The 16385-nt window shown below is 19.6% G+C and overlaps 7 protein-coding genes across 15 annotated transcripts; 3 read left to right on the top strand and 4 right to left on the bottom strand.

Annotated features, from left to right (window-relative positions):
* The first annotated feature begins 597 nt into the window (after positions 1 to 597).
* Positions 598 to 2522, top strand: LOC107998890 (26S proteasome non-ATPase regulatory subunit 13). Its single transcript, XM_017058413.3, has 5 exons — positions 598 to 763; positions 854 to 967; positions 1092 to 1418; positions 1476 to 1808; positions 1895 to 2522. The coding sequence occupies exons 1-5, from the start codon at positions 648 to 650 to the stop codon at positions 2160 to 2162; spliced, it is 1158 nt and encodes a 385-aa protein (XP_016913902.1). The 5' UTR covers positions 598 to 647; the 3' UTR covers positions 2163 to 2522.
* A 396-nt stretch (positions 2523 to 2918) lies between these two features.
* On the top strand, positions 2919 to 5849 carry LOC107998981 (E3 ubiquitin-protein ligase FANCL). Of its 3 annotated transcripts, none has more exons than XM_028667245.2 (7): positions 2919 to 3762; positions 3862 to 3972; positions 4137 to 4384; positions 4471 to 4660; positions 4784 to 5014; positions 5105 to 5199; positions 5394 to 5849. In XM_028667245.2, coding segments are annotated over exons 1-7 (1167 nt in total). In that variant the 5' UTR covers positions 2919 to 3471; the 3' UTR covers positions 5395 to 5849. The 3 variants fall into 3 exon arrangements, with proteins under 3 accessions (XP_028523046.1, XP_016914074.1, XP_016914073.1); XM_017058584.3 differs by having other exon boundaries at positions 2921 to 3365; positions 3442 to 3762; positions 5105 to 5849; XM_017058585.3 differs by having other exon boundaries at positions 5105 to 5849.
* Positions 5033 to 6439, bottom strand: LOC107998982 (NADH-cytochrome b5 reductase-like). 2 transcript variants are annotated; one of them, XM_017058587.3, is made up of 4 exons: positions 6187 to 6439; positions 5853 to 6084; positions 5508 to 5719; positions 5033 to 5426 (listed from the first exon to the last, which is right to left on the bottom strand). In XM_017058587.3, exons 1-4 carry the CDS (start codon positions 6437 to 6439, stop codon positions 5239 to 5241), a joined length of 885 nt encoding a protein of 294 aa, XP_016914076.1. In that variant the 3' UTR covers positions 5033 to 5238. The 2 variants fall into 2 exon arrangements, with proteins under 2 accessions (XP_016914076.1, XP_061938846.1); XM_062082862.1 differs by having other exon boundaries at positions 5033 to 5719.
* A 953-nt stretch (positions 6440 to 7392) lies between these two features.
* LOC107998980 (probable peptidoglycan muropeptide transporter SLC46) lies at positions 7393 to 9689 on the top strand. Of its 6 annotated transcripts, XM_017058583.3 has the most exons (7): positions 7398 to 7533; positions 7928 to 8188; positions 8251 to 8450; positions 8548 to 8600; positions 8697 to 8938; positions 9021 to 9203; positions 9294 to 9689. In XM_017058583.3, the coding sequence occupies exons 1-7, from the start codon at positions 7449 to 7451 to the stop codon at positions 9524 to 9526; spliced, it is 1257 nt and encodes a 418-aa protein (XP_016914072.1). In that variant the 5' UTR covers positions 7398 to 7448; the 3' UTR covers positions 9527 to 9689. The 6 variants fall into 6 exon arrangements, with proteins under 6 accessions (XP_028523043.1, XP_016914072.1, XP_061938843.1 ...); XM_028667242.2 differs by having other exon boundaries at positions 7393 to 7533; positions 8019 to 8188; positions 8251 to 8600; positions 8659 to 8938; XM_062082859.1 differs by lacking the exon at positions 8548 to 8600 and having other exon boundaries at positions 8659 to 8938.
* On the bottom strand, positions 9526 to 10766 carry LOC107998984 (sepiapterin reductase). The gene is made up of 3 exons (XM_017058588.3): positions 10532 to 10766; positions 10143 to 10456; positions 9526 to 10028 (listed from the first exon to the last, which is right to left on the bottom strand). The coding sequence occupies exons 1-3, from the start codon at positions 10764 to 10766 to the stop codon at positions 9786 to 9788; spliced, it is 792 nt and encodes a 263-aa protein (XP_016914077.2). The 3' UTR covers positions 9526 to 9785.
* Positions 10767 to 10811: 45 nt separating this feature from the next.
* LOC133665640 (uncharacterized) lies at positions 10812 to 11989 on the bottom strand. The gene is made up of 3 exons (XM_062082864.1): positions 11516 to 11989; positions 11081 to 11259; positions 10812 to 10937 (listed from the first exon to the last, which is right to left on the bottom strand). The coding sequence occupies exons 1-3, from the start codon at positions 11664 to 11666 to the stop codon at positions 10848 to 10850; spliced, it is 420 nt and encodes a 139-aa protein (XP_061938848.1). The 5' UTR covers positions 11667 to 11989; the 3' UTR covers positions 10812 to 10847.
* Positions 11990 to 12373: 384 nt separating this feature from the next.
* On the bottom strand, positions 12374 to 16295 carry LOC107998894 (ras-related C3 botulinum toxin substrate 1). The gene is made up of 3 exons (XM_017058420.3): positions 15989 to 16295; positions 15269 to 15480; positions 12374 to 15181 (listed from the first exon to the last, which is right to left on the bottom strand). Exons 1-3 carry the CDS (start codon positions 16293 to 16295, stop codon positions 14882 to 14884), a joined length of 819 nt encoding a protein of 272 aa, XP_016913909.1. The 3' UTR covers positions 12374 to 14881.
* Positions 16296 to 16385: the final 90 nt, after the last annotated feature.

Genomic DNA, 16385 nt, shown 5'->3' with positions numbered 1-16385 from the left:
TAAATAAAATATTTTAATACTAATTATTTTTATTACTATTAATATCTTTTTTATATTGTGTTTTATTAATTTTTCAATCTCTCTTTTATTTTCAATATTTTATTCCAAAAGATTATGAATTTAAAAATTGTACTATATTATATTATTATATTATATTATATTACTACATTTATTTTTAGTTTTATTTTAGTTTTTGGAACATAATTTAATTTTATTACTTTAAAATAATATTAAATTAAATGAATTATTTATTCGTATGATATTATTATATAATCAAAAATAATGCAATTATATTTAATTATTTTAATAAAAATAAGATATAATTAAAATAAAAATTGTATATATTTTCCCTGTAACTATTTACATAATTTAAATTTTTTAATAAATATTTTATCTTCAATATTTTATATATTTTTTAAAAATAATAAATTTATTATTATCTATATTTATTGAATTTACTTTAAATAAATATTAATTATAATTAGTTAAAGATATCTTTTTTTTTAATATATATTTTTAAATATTATAAAAGTAAATTTAATACTTAATATTTATAATAATAATAATAAAATATTAAGTTATTTTTTTCTAGAAATCTTGAAAAATTACATTACAAGCTGATTTAACTTTAGTCATTGTTATTAAAGATGGCGGTATCCGTGGCACCGAAGGATGTTAATACATATTTAAGTCAAAATCAAAATGTTGCAGACAAGGAATTGGCTGCCGAATGGGCGCAACTTGAAGAATTATATAATAAAAGGTATTTTTTATAAAATATTTTATATTATATATATATTTCAATAGGAAAAAATTTTAAAATATTCAAGTTTCATTGTCCGGTGACTTGCAGGCTTTGGCATCAATTGACACTTAAATTGGAAACATTCGTAAAAAATCCAATACTTCAGAAAGGTGATAAATTAGTAGAGTTATATGTAAACTTTTTATCAACTTTTGAAAACAAGTAAGCATAATATATTTATTTCTTTGAAATGTTAATTTATAACCTCACTTATTTGATTCATATAATGATTAAAAGTATTATTTTGATATTATGATTATTCAAAATACATATTTTTTATATTTAGGATAAATCCTTTATCATTGGTAGAAATATTAGCATATGTAATACAACAATTTCAAGATAAACAAGAAGCAATTAAATTCTTGGAAAAAACAGAATCTAAAGTTAAAAGCAATAATGAAGCTGTTGCTTTGTGTAAAGTTCTTACTGGACAGATTTTGCTTGAAAAGTTAAATAATCAAGAACAAGCAAAACAAATTATAGAGGAAGTAGAAGTTATGTTAGATAATGCTGATGGTGTTACAACAGTCCATGGTAGATTTTATTTATTAGCCAGTCGTCTTTATCGTCTTCAAGGAAAACATGCTGAATATTATCGTACTGCTTTAAGGTAATATTATACTAAGTTTTAAATAATGAAAAATTGTAATTAGATTTTGTATTTTAGATATTTGGGTTGTATTGACTTAAACAGTTTAAATAGACAAGAACAAGAACAACATGCATTTTTTCTTGGATTAGCTGCACTTTTAGGTGAAGGAGTCTATAATCTTGGAGAATTATTAGCTCATCCAGTTTTACAATCCTTGAAAGGTACTCCAAACTCTTGGTTAGTTGATTTATTACAAGCTTTCAATGCTGGTGATATTGTTGCTCTTGAAAAATTAAAGCCACAATGGAGCAAAGTTGCTGATTTAGCTGCACAAGAATTAAAATTAAGGCAAAAAATATCTCTTCTATGTCTTATGGAAATGACTTTCAAACGGCAAGCTAATAACAGGTTCTTATATTGTTTTATTATAAAAATATTAAAATATTATACAAGATAAACTAATTTATATTAAATAGATTATTTTTTTATTATAGACAATTGACATTTGCGGAAATTTCTCAAGAAACTCGTTTACCATTGGGTGAAGTAGAATTATTGGTAATGAAAGCTTTAGCTCAAGGTTTAGTTCGTGGTGCTATTGATCAAGTAGCAGGGACAGTAAATATGACATGGGTACAACCTCGTGTATTAGATCGTACGCAAATAGCTGGAATGGTTCAACGACTTGATGGATGGTGTAAGGATGTTAGTTCAATGGAACGTTTATTAGAGTCTAGAGCATCTGAGATTCTTACACTTTAATATTAGGTTTGGAAATTTTGCATTGATTGATCCATTTATAAGTTTTATTCATATAGCTTTATTAACTCATTGGCTTACCATTTTTAAACAGAGGAAGTATAATTTACTATATTGAGTAGAAATAAGTAATTATAAACAAAAAAAATAATTAATTTCATCATGATAAATCAATGAGTTAATATAAAAAAAGATATAAAATACACTTTTTTTTAAATTAAATAAAATTATGATATTATATACAAGTGAATGAAAAAAAATATAAATTTATTTTTAATTTAATATTTTAAAACAATTTAACAGAAAATTTTGTTCAAAAACTTTGTACTATTAAAATATTAATAATAACAATATATATTATCATTTATTGTGTTTTTTTTATTTAATAGATTAGGTAATGAAAATAAATATATCGGAACTCTTGATTACATAAATTTTATAAAATATAAAAAGATAGATATTTATAAAATATAAAATGAAGAATGGGAAAAAGATAAAATATAAATTTTAAAATCAGTTTAAAATCATTTAAGAGTACTATAAATGAAATATATATAGATAGAGAACAAATAAAAATAAAATAATAATTGATCTTTAGCGATATCTCTTGAATATTAAAGTTATCTTTTCAAATCTCTTTTTAAAAACATTCAAGAGATAATACTGATAACAATTCTTACTTTATCTACTTTTAAAAAGATTTCAAAAGATGGCGTTAATAGTTAATTCTATTTCTGTCCTGTACTTGCTTTTCGCATTCATTTAAGTTTCATTGCAGTTCATTGCAATTCTAATTTTTATTTCTATTATTTTTTTTAATATTTGGTCTCTTTATCATCTATTTTTTTATCTAAAACTATAGAATAAATATAAAATTATTTCATGTATTTATAAAATATTCTATAATATTTAATAATTCATTATTATTATTATATTTATAATTTTATTGAATTTAATTTTAATTTCAACTAAACTAATATTGAAATCTTATTTTGAGCTCAATCAATTCAAAAAAAATTGAATATTAAATGTATTTATACTATACTTTATCTTTATTAAAAAAAATTAAATACATAATGTTAAGTCGATAATATTGGAAAATGCATTGAATATTAAATCTATTTATAGTTTATGATAAACTTGAAAAAAGTAAAGAATAAAAAGATTTGTAAATTTTATAATGATTTCAAATTTTATGTTTATTAAGTATTTATCTTCAATATTATAATTTTTTAATTTTTTAATTTTTTATATTTCATAAATAATATATATATATACATAGGACTATATAATAAAAAATAATTAATTTATTATGATTAACGATTACAAATCTATCATTCAATGGCATCCAGAAATGATATTAATTTCTGAAAAACCAATAACATGGAAAGGATTTTTAAAAGTTTCTTGTAATTCAGGACGAAATATGCGAATTAAATTAAAATTAATTGTATATAATTATCCATCATTATGCGATGCTGAAATTAATTTTGGTAAAGAAATTGCATTCATACGTAATAAAGAATTTAGTGAAAAAGTGAAGAATTTAATGCATAATGTAAATAAAATATCACCTTTTTTAAAACAATTACAATTACTAATTGTGAGTAATAATTTTTTATATATTTGTCTTTTTTTTATTTAATAATAATGTATTAATTAATGATATTTATTTCATATATATATATATATTTTTTTGTAGAGCAATTTCATTAACAACAGACATGTTATTGAAGATAATAGATATGAAGCCATAGATAATCAAACAATGCAAATGTTAAAAGAATTAAAAGATGTACTTGATACATCATCTGTATGTGAAAAATATATATAATTTTAATTATTAATAATAAAAAGCAAAAAATATTGATATTGTTTAATTCATTGTTTAAAGAAAAGAAAATTATTAATTATTAATAGTTTAGTTTTTAATTATTAGACAATTTAAATTATAATAATTATATGTTATTATTATAGGGAATTCAGATATTATCTAATAATAGTTTGAGTATAATTAAATTATCTTTAAATAATATTGCTATAAAATTGCAAAGAATAAACCATAGGACATGTTCATGGACAGTTGTTGATTCAGATTTACCTGAAATACCTGCCTTGGGACCTTTTGAAAAAAATATATCAACATTAGTTATAGCAAGGAATAAACTTAAACTTCAAGTAGAAATACTTGAAAAAGCATGGTCAAATTTAAAACAAATTGATGAGTAAATATATAAATAATTATGAATATTTATTTTCTATTTTTTTTCCAATAAATAACACAATATATATATTATTTTTAAATAAATAGGAATTGTTGGATATTAGATCCATTACAACCAAAACCATATCATCTTTATCGACGAATTTATTTAACACCATCTTTATCATTGTACATTAAAATAGATCCTCTGAACCCTATGGATTTACCAGAAATTACATTTATGGGTAGTGATACAGAAGTTAAATCAAAAAAAGAATTGATTTCTAAGAAATTACATGTATATAAGAGATATATAATTATTATTATTTCTATTTATATTATAAAATAACATATTAATTAATATTTAAACATATTAATATATATAATAAAAGCATTATTAAACGCTATAATATTTTTTCAGAATTGGAATCCAAATCATGATATTTTAAATAATTTAAAGATGTTATTAGATATAGACACATTTCTCAAAAAGGAAATAAATAAAGAATCTACAGAAGATAATAGTGCAATTGTTGCTGATGAAGAATGTTGTATTTGTTTTTCTCTACAATTAAATAATGAAACTCTACCTGATAAAATTTGTAGTAATGAAAAATGTAAAAGGCATTTCCATACATCTTGTCTATTACAAGTATGAATATTACATAACTTTTAAATTAAAATATAAATCTTTATTTAATATTTATTAAACTATTTATACAAGTATTTATTTTATTTTTAGTGGTTACAAGCAATTGTTGGAAATCGTGTTATATTTGATCATATTCATGGTTCATGTCCTAATTGTCAAGAAAGCATATCATGCTATATTAAATGGTATAATATAATTATAAATTATATGAATATATTAATTTATTATTTAAACACATGTATATGTCTATAATTCATGCATTTTATCCACTGCTCAACATAATTATTAAATTGACTAGTGCCACATATTAAAATTAATGTAGTACTAGCTATTTTATTTTTAAGTACTTCAAAAATTGATTTTTTATCTAATCTTCCAGATTTTATATTTATACCATGGATATTACAAACATCTAAAATATAAAATATAAAAAGATATTTTGAAAAGAAAAAAATTTTTAAAAAACTTATTAATATAAAAATGTCTGAATTACTTTGCATTTGCGATATGTGCAAAGTACATTTGAAATTCCAATAATCTGATAAGGTTTGTAATTCTTTTTTTAGAGGAATCTGCAATATATTTTTAAATCCTCCAATAAGATGAATCTTTGTCTCTTCTAATTCATTTTCTACAATTGATTTTGCTATATGATAAACTGCAGTTATTCCAGATCCCATAGAGAACATAATAATTGTCTGAAAACTGAAAAGTATTTAATATCTTTAAAATAATTTTATATTTTTTATTATTAAATTTATATTTTATTAAATTATAACATATTGTATTATTATTAATTTATAAACAAAGAAGTAATAAAACATATTAATTTATATACCTATTACTTTCATATTTAAAATTTCCATATGGTCCTCTAACATGAATTATATCACCTATTTTTATATTTTTTAAATATTGACTAAATTTTCCATTTGGATAAAGTCTAATTAGAAATTCAATACAGTCATCTGTGAAAAAAATTGGTGTAAATGGTTTGGTAATGTCATGTAAATGTAACATAACATGTTGTCCAGGATCAATTAATATTCTTTTATTTTTGTACTTATTTTCTAAAAAAATTAATAATTATTAACGACATCATAAATTAAAATTAAAATTGATATATAATTTTCATAAAATTCATTTATTTAATATTCATTTGCTTTATATACCATAATATTTCAAAACAATTAAAATATAACATTCAGATCTTTCTTCTATATTAAAAACTACAAAATTTTTATATTTATACAAATGAAGTATGTTTTGTTTATTTTGTATTTTTATATTCTGTTTTTTTTTTCTTTCATATTCTTCGAGTAATTTTTTATGTACATCAAAAATACAAGGATCACATGCACTATGACAACAGTCTTCCTCTGAAGGTGTTATTGGTCTACTATTTTCATTATTATCAGCACACATATTATGTAAAAATATTACAAAAGTATATGTAATATATAATAAATTTTTTATCAATATTTTTTAAAAATTTGACAAGAAAGTAATAAGAATTTTCTTTATAATATTATAACATCACAATAATAATTTTTTATTTTCAAAAATATAATAAATAATTTTTTATTAATTTGTTGTTTCTTTATATATTTTATAAAAATCTTTATTATTTATAGGTAATTATCGTTTTATTAACATATATTTGTTTTTACTATTTACTTATATATCTCAAATTAATATTTATTCTCAAAATTTGTCATTTTAAGTACAGAAAAATTAATAAATTCTATTAATAATTATACATAAATAATATTATTTAAAAATATTTTTAAAAATAATATATTTATAATTTATATTAAAATAATTAGATACATATATTCAATATCTAACAACAATCTACAAACTACTAATGATCAGCTGATCAACTGTCAAAAATTTACATAAAGTGTAGTCTGTTTAAAAATAATTAAAAAATAATAAAATATTTAATTATTATGTGAATATTATATAATATGATGAGATTATTGATATTATTCATATCAAAATATTTATGATTTTTTGTAAAATAATTTTTACAATCTCACTATATCGTAAATAGAAAATATATATAAAAATATAATATATATCAAACTTATTTTTTTACTATGAAAATATATATAAAATATTTAAAGTACAATATTTATTCAAATAAATTATAAGTTTTGATATATCAAAATAATAATGAGACAAATTTATCTATTAATTATAATGAATGACGTAGCGCATCAAAATGATTCAGAGTTAAAAAATAATGTTAAGATATCGTGATCTAGTGAATTTTATTATATTTTAATAATTTAATATTATAGTATCAAATATAATTAACATTTTTACGTAATTTAAATTATATGATTTACACATAATTAAATTTTTATATAAATAAAATATTTTATATAGTTTAATTTACAACTAAACTTTCAAAACGTATATATATAAAATGGAAAGAACAATTACAGAATGGAAACGTTATGCATTGGTACAACCACCTATGATGATGCTAATAATTGCTCAAGCAATATCAAGTAATTATATATTTATATAAATATCATAATATATTTAATATATATAATATTTTAATTATAATATATATAATTGTTATATAATACTTATTACAATTTAAATTTTAGACTATGAAATAATAATAAGATAATAATAAAACACATAACAAAATAACAATATTAGATTATATTATGATAATGAAAAATATTTGAACAATATTTTATATTGTTCAATAACAATACTCTCCTTTTTTAGTAAAAAAAAAAGTATCAAATCATTACTCTCATATACATAAATATATATAATTTTTTATTTTATTGATAAAATAAATTTTTTATGATATAATTTATTGATTTATTAATATATTTGAATGAGTCAATTTATTATAAAGTGAGTATTATATGTTTTTAATTTTAGGTAATATTTTAACAGATTTAATAATATATCGTACTTGTAGTATAATATTAAATATAAATAAAACAGAATGTTTGCTGTTACATGAAAATAGTAGTTCTGCAGAAGCATTAAAAATAGAGGCACAAGTTCAACCTAAAACGAGCTTAATTTTAATGACAAAGTCAATTGTTGAAAGTATTATTCCTGCTTTATTATCTTTGTTTTTGGGACCATGGAGTGATATATATGGAAGAAAATCTATTATATTGTCTGGCTATATTGGTTAGTATTGTATATGTTAAAAATTAAATTAAATTTATTCAATCTATGATTTTTTGTCATAGGTATATCATTAACATATTTCCTTCTTTCTTCTATGACTATTTGGGATATCAATCCATGGTTTTTGTTAATTGCATATATTCCATATGCTTGTTGTGGAGGATTTTGTATAATTTTATTAGGTACTGTTTGTTATCTTTCTGATATATCAAATGAACAAGAAAGAGGATGGCAATTAGCTTGGATGGAAGCTTTAATATCTGTTGGTATTTTAATTGGTATATTAGCTGGACCCATTATTTTTAAAATATATGGATATACACTTGTATTTGTTATTGCTACTATATGTTGCATTTTAGCAGGATTACATATTTGCTTCTTTGTTCCTGAAACAATACACACCACAGATTCAGTATGTATTTTGCAATAAATATATTATTATTATAATATAATATTTTTAATATTTGTAGATAACTATAAAGAGCTTGTTTAATATTCATTTGGTTAGAAAACTTATAAGCACATGTATTAAAAAACGAGATGGTTTTAATCGATATATAGTTTGGTGTTGTATAATTTCTATTATTTTAATAGTCATTGCTATGCAAGGAGAAATGACTATTGGTTTCTTATTTGTAAGTGCTAGATTTGGTTGGGATGTAAATAAATATTCCATTTATTTGGCTACAAATATAATACTTACAATTCTTGGAATAACATTTGGTGTAAAAATGTTGGTAATATATGGAGGTATAAATTAAATTTTATATATTAAGAATTTTAAAAATTTAATAAAAAAAAGAATTTAATTAGAAAAATAATATTTTTATAGGATTATCTGAAGAAACTGTAGCTATATTTTCGTTATTGTCTTCTTTGAGTAGTAGTTTAGTACAAAGCTTTACATTGAAATCTTGGCATATGTATGTATCTGCAGTAGTAGGAATGTTTAGTGGTATTGCTAATCCTATGATTCGTGCTATATTATCCAAATCAGTACCATCAGAAGATACTGGTAAATATTATTAGATAATAAAGAAAATAAAGAAAATAATAACATTTTTTTTTACATATGAAATTAAATAATATTTTTAAAAATATTTAGGTAAAATATTCTCTATGACAATATCTATTGAAACATTAACTCCACTTGTGGCAGCTTCTTTATATAATATGATTTATTTACATTTTATGCCACCTATATATCCATTACCAGTTTGGTTAGTGTCTGGAGGAATTTATATTATTGTAATATTTATTTTAATAAATATACGAATTCAAAATACAAAAACTAATTCTGCAAGATATACAGCATTGATACAAAATGAATCATCATAAACTTTGATAAATATTTATTCTAAAAGAAAATTAAAATGAACATATATGTATTATATTGTATTATATTATAATGAAAAAATTTAATGTAAATATTTAAGAACTTATACTTTATATTGTTTTGTTTTTATAATATAATAATAATAGTTAACAAAATCAATTTTAATTAATTCTACTTAAATTTTATTAGAAATTTATTTCTTTATGAAATTCATAGAAGATAATAAAATGTAAATAATTTCTATTGATAAATCTATATAATTTATAATTCATCATAATAATCAACATGATCACCAGATTTATATTTTTGTTCTTCAAGAATCGTTAAAAGACGATTAACCGTTTTTTCACAAGTTAAAATCGTTTTTTTTGTTATCAAATCATTAAACCGTGCTTTAACTTTTTCATCAGCTATTTTGGTGCAAACTTCATGATACATATCAGTTTCAACTGGTCCTGGTGAATAATTTAATACATTCACTTGTGGATTTTCTAATGCAAATACCTGTATAATATAAATAATAAATAATAAATATAATAAAAATTATTTAAATTATTTACATTAATGTAAATAATTGTATTGTTGTATTGTTGTATTGTTGTATAATTGTATTATTACTTTAAAAAACATTTCTCGGGCTGCTTTTCCACTACAATAATAGGCCATTGATTTTTCTGGTTTTATACCAAGCAATGATGTAATATTTATAACTAGTTTTTTAGTATTTGTATTTTCATTAAATATTTTCATAATAACTCCATTTAATATAGCAGGAACAAATACATTTAAATCATAATAATCATGCCAAACATTTAATTCAGTTAAATCATTTGTATATTGATTAATATTTCCTATTGAACCAACATTGTGTATTACAACTACATGATCAAATTGATCCAAAATCTCATTTTTCAAAGATTGTATAATAATATCTAAAATTATATATTTTATAAATATGTGTATAATTTATTCTACATTTATATAAAATATGTTTAAAATATACTTACCATGCAATTTATCTTTTGTTGCTTTAGCTAAATCAATATTAACAGTATCAACAAATATATTTGGTGGAATATTTTTTGCTGTTTCTTTTAAAGCATTCAGATTTGTTGCTAACAGAAGAATATGCGAACCTTCTTCTAAAACTGAACCAAATGAAATTGCAAGTTGTTTTCCAATTCCACGACTTGCACCAGTTATTACTAAAAACACTTTTCCAGATAATATTTTGATTGACATATTTTTTTTTAATTTTAATTATTATTTAAATAAATATTTAAATAGATTCTTTAAATAGATAATTTATAATTTATTTATTTTTTAGTCAATTTCTTTTTGTTGTTCAGATTCATTAATAATTTGAAGAACATCTGCTTTCAAAAGATGAACTAATTCACTAGCAGTTAATGCCTAAAAAATAAAATATACTTATATTATATACATATATTTCAAATATAAGTAAATATAATATAATATAATAATATAATAATTATTATAAATTAATTTTAATTAATTTAACAATAAATATGAATTATTTATCTTTGCATAGTTACTTGTAAATGAGGTGCTATATGTCTTATTAAAGGATTTGAAACAAGTTCAGTATCTTCTTCTGTTTCAAGTTTACATCCAGAAGTTATTAAACGTGCAATAGAATCTTCTTTTGCCACATATAAAGATGTTATAAGATCTTTTTTTGATGTACCTTTTTGAAGAATTCTAAGTCTGGAATCTAATATAATTTCATAATTTCTAAAAATTTGTATAAAAATATTTTATTTATTTATTCTATATTTATTTTATTATTTTACTATAAAATATTAATATATTTAAAATAAAATAAAATGAATATATAAATAAAATATAAATAAATAAAAAAAAGTTTTTGTGAAATTGTTAATTAATGTGACGTTACGTAATATGTTACATATTGTACATAATGCAAAAGAGAAATAATAAAATGTAATAAAACTTTTATTAAAACTTACAAAGTTTTTCCAAATATTCTTCTGAGTCAGCTAACCTGGTATGTTGTGTCTGATTAACTACAAAAGAATCTTCGAAAAAGTTTTCACACTTATTATTACTAATTTGTGGAACATCTGTTCCGCTCCATGGATCAGTAATATCTGACTTCATGTTTTATGTTTTATGTTTTATGCAAAATTTCATAAATTTTATAAAACTTTTTTTATATAAAGATTTAGTAACTTGTTTTATTCTTGTTTTAGATATCGTATATCTGAGGTTACTTGATAATCAAAGCAAATGTCATTTATTTTTACTGATTAATAATTAATCAATGAAGTGACTTTTTATATTATTTATATAATTTTTTCTTTTATATAATTATATTAATTTTTAAAATTTTGTCTCTATAAATATTTTTGATGATAATATTATAATTTTAGAGTTCCATTTACGAGTTTAAAAAACATTTAAAAGAAAAAATAAATGTTTCGAATAGAATAAATTTTTATTTTTACATAATTAATTATTAAGTTTATGAATTATAATATAATTATATTTATATATAATTAAATATATAAAATTAGTTTTATATAATTATAGAACTAGTATCTAAAATCAGATAAAACTTGATGCTATTTTTTCGTTAAGATTAAGATATGTGTATATTATTTTTTAAGATTTTATGTGTATATATATATATATATATATTTTCTCATGTATATTTAAATAAAATTTATTAATGTACAAAAAACATTATTTATCATTTTAATATACATATATATTTTAAAAGTTAAATAAACTTTAAAATCGTATTATTATTAAAATTAGAAATATTTAAATATCATAATATATTACTAATAATATTATAATAAATATGGTTTTTATGAATAATTTATTATTGGTATACAAATATACAATCAACATACATTTGATAAGTAAAAAGCATAAATTTATATAGAAAAATGTTTACAAAAATATTATTGATTTTTTATATAGAACAAGCAAGCATTAATACTATTTATTACAATATTGAGACACTTCAGTCTAAAATAGTTTATCTATTTGTTTTTTTATTTTTTCTTATATATATTTATTTATGCATATAATATTTCTTTTAAATATCATGTTTTTGAAATATGATAAAATGATACCATTTTATATACATTTAGTAATATTAAAATAATTTTAAGTACTTTTTTATTTTTTCATTTATAATAAATGAAAAAATATAGTACAAAAAATATATTTGTTAAATTATATGGTAACCAATTAAAAAAAATATTGCGAATATAATACATTTTAATATAGATATAGAAACAAAATGAATAATAAAAATATTAATTTTAAAAATTATAATGACATATATTTGTCAATATACTTTAAAAAATTAATATTTGATTATATAGCTTTTATACTTTGCTCATAATATAACGAAATGGATATTGTATATACTTTTTAATAGTAAAAAGTTATATAAAGATAATATGCATATTATATTTAGATGTAGACATTAATTATAAGCATACATAATCTTTTTTTCAATTAAAGCACATATATTAAATTTATAATATTAATATCAAAATCCAGGAACATTAGTTCTACTAGAAGTAGCATAAAAATTGTATTACTGCAAATAATTCCATATATCTTAAACATATTTTATATGGAATTTGCCAAACTATAATTATATATGTTTCATAAACATATAATATAATTTCATATAATTTTTAATATACATATAAATTATTTTCATTAAAAAACAAAAAAATCAGTTCTTATTTATCTAAATTAAAATTTAAAATTTGAGCAAAGATGTATTCAATTTTTTAACATATTACAAACATTAAAATTAAAAAAAAGTTGAAGTTGCAGTAAAAAAAAAACATAATATTTTACAATATTTGATTAAATTTTATAATTATATTATAATATAAAAAATAACATTATTTTTCTAACAATAATTAATTTAAAAAAATTATATTTTAATATTTTCTAATTTTTTGCAAAGTAATAAAATATATAAAATTAAATCAAATATATTAAAATGCTTAACTTCAAAAAAGTCTTTTTAATAATTTAATTTAAATATAAATATTATGCTTTTATTTTCAAATTATTAGTCTTTATTTTTTCTCTTTTTATTATTAATCTATTATTATTATATTTTATAATTTTATTATTTTTTAAAAAATATTAAAAATACTATTGTTTTTAAACTTTGCAAAATAGATAATATTATATTTACTAAATATAAATTTAATTAAGATTTGACTCAATTAATTTATAATATATTTCAGAATAATTTAGAAGCAGATTTAAGACATTTTAACAGTCTTATATCTTTTTATACTTTATATACAAAAATTATAAAATTTAAAATTTATAATCACAGCGCTCACACATTAATATTTTTAATATATTTCTTAATAATTTAGGAAAAAATTTCAAATAATTATATTGAGTCATATATATATAAAAAAAATATGTTTGTAAAAGATAAATTGCTTATAAGTATACATAAAGATGTATTATTAAATAGTTAATTTCTAATAATTCATTTATATGCATATAATAATAATGCAATATTATATACTTCAATGTGATGTATGTATTTTTATGCATTAATGATGTTGATGAAATTTTTAACTCTTTATGTCCTATCCTTTTTTAATGAAAAATATACCAATTTTTTAATATTATATAATAATTTTCTATGTTATATATTTTTCAAATGATAAATAATATTTTGATTGTAATTCATTATTAGAAGGACATAAAGAATTAGCATTTGAAAAAAAGTATATTATAATTCATACTTTATAAAAGATTGCAGTATGAAAAACTGCACAATTATAAATATAGTTTACATTATATAATATTAGTGATAATAACGCGATAATATGTAATATATTTTTAAGTTCTAAAATTAATAATCCTATTAATAAAGAAAAAAATCACAATAGGCAAATAGCCAATTACATTCTAGTAATAAAAATATGATTAATGTTATAATAAATTATACCAGACCTGGCTTCAGGAATTTTACAAATAGTACGACTTAGCTATCAGAATTTATATTTATATAAGAAAATAAAAAAAAATGTATTTTTGAAATATAAAAAATTTAATTATTGAATAATAATAATAATGATATAAGATATATATATATATGTATAATTATTATTCAATTTAAAAAATTATTCAATTATACTTAACTATAGTAATTTAAAAACATTATGAAAAATAAATATTTTTTTAATGAATATTAATGAAATAAAATTATTAAAATTTGAATCATTAAAATATTAATAAAAATTCAAAATTCTGATAACAAAATAGTCGCACTTGATCACAGAGAGTATTCTAGAGAGTCTAATCATTATTTATGCACTACTAGAAGGTCTTTCACAACAACATAACCATCTGCGCCATAATGGTAAAGGTTTTCTACGTCTACATAACAAACTAGCACCACCTCTCCTTGTGTTAAGAGCACTAACTATTGCTTGATCAAATGCTTCTTTAAGATCATGTTGAGTTAATGCAGATGTTTCCACATAACTTACAGCTCCAACTTTTTGAGCCAATTGATGTCCTTGAGTACTTGTAATTGGAGTTTGACCATATCTTGCTAATTGTAACATAAGATGTACATCTGATCGTAAATCACTCTTTGTGCCTACCTAAAGTCATTATTGTTCTTATTTAAAATAAGGTTAGAATACATATAATTTTGTTGATTATAATTATAAAACAAAATATATCTTTACCAAAATAATTGGTGCATTAGGACAATATTTTCGTACTTCATTTATCCATCGAGAAGTTACATTATGATAAGATGAAGGACATACAACACTAAAACAAACTAGAAACACATCTGTTTCTGGATAACATAATGATCTTAAAGGGTCAAAATCATCTTGACCTGCTGTATCACATAGCTGAACATTTACTGGTTGACCATCAACATTGACAACCACTAAAAGAAATTAAAATATTTGAAAAGATTATTATATATATATATATTTAATATATCATATATAATAATTCCAAAAAGCAATTAATTTTTATAAATTTAATTTATTTTAAATAAACTTATTATTATATGGGTTAATAATAATATTTATTTATATGTTTTATTTAATCATTAATCCATTTAGAAAAATTTTAATATTTAGACATTACAGGTCAAAATGAATTATTAGATATTAAAATTATTAAAAGATTGACTTACATTATTAATTTAATAATATAAATATAATTTTAATAAAAAGATATGCAAAAATAATAATATAATGAATTTCAATTATTTATGTATAATACATATTTTACATATTTAATTATATAAAATATTTACGTTAAATTTTTCTTTATTTATAAAATATGCATTAGAAAAACTCACCATTTTTATTTCAAACTCTATCTATTTCAAATTAAACTTGTCACTATTTGAAATGTCACTTACCACTATTAGATTTTTAACTAACCATTATAATTATCAAAAGCAGTAGGTACATATTCTCCCGGAAAACCATTCGTGGAATAAGAAACAACTAGGCTGGTTTTTCCAACGGCTCCATCACCTACGAGAACAACTTTGATTCTTCTGTCAAGTGGAATACCACTGTGTTCTGTGCCACTGCCATTTGAATTCTGATTTTGTATTGAACAAGTTGTTCGTTTCGATTGCAGTTGCATCGTTTGACCATTCTTAATAAGAGGTTTAGTCCAATTCGTATGTGACGACGGTGGCATTATTTCGCTCTTTACTTTACTACAACCACGAGCTTTCATGCGTATATTTCTGAAAATATTTTACATATAACCTCTACTTGGACAAATTAAAGCGACACAATTGTTGTATCTATCACAATAAGTTTTTTT

This window comes from Apis cerana, linkage group LG12, assembly GCF_029169275.1.
Source record: "Apis cerana isolate GH-2021 linkage group LG12, AcerK_1.0, whole genome shotgun sequence".
Taxonomy (NCBI): Eukaryota; Metazoa; Arthropoda; class Insecta; order Hymenoptera; family Apidae; genus Apis; species Apis cerana.
This window is presented reverse-complemented; position numbering and strand designations above follow the sequence as displayed.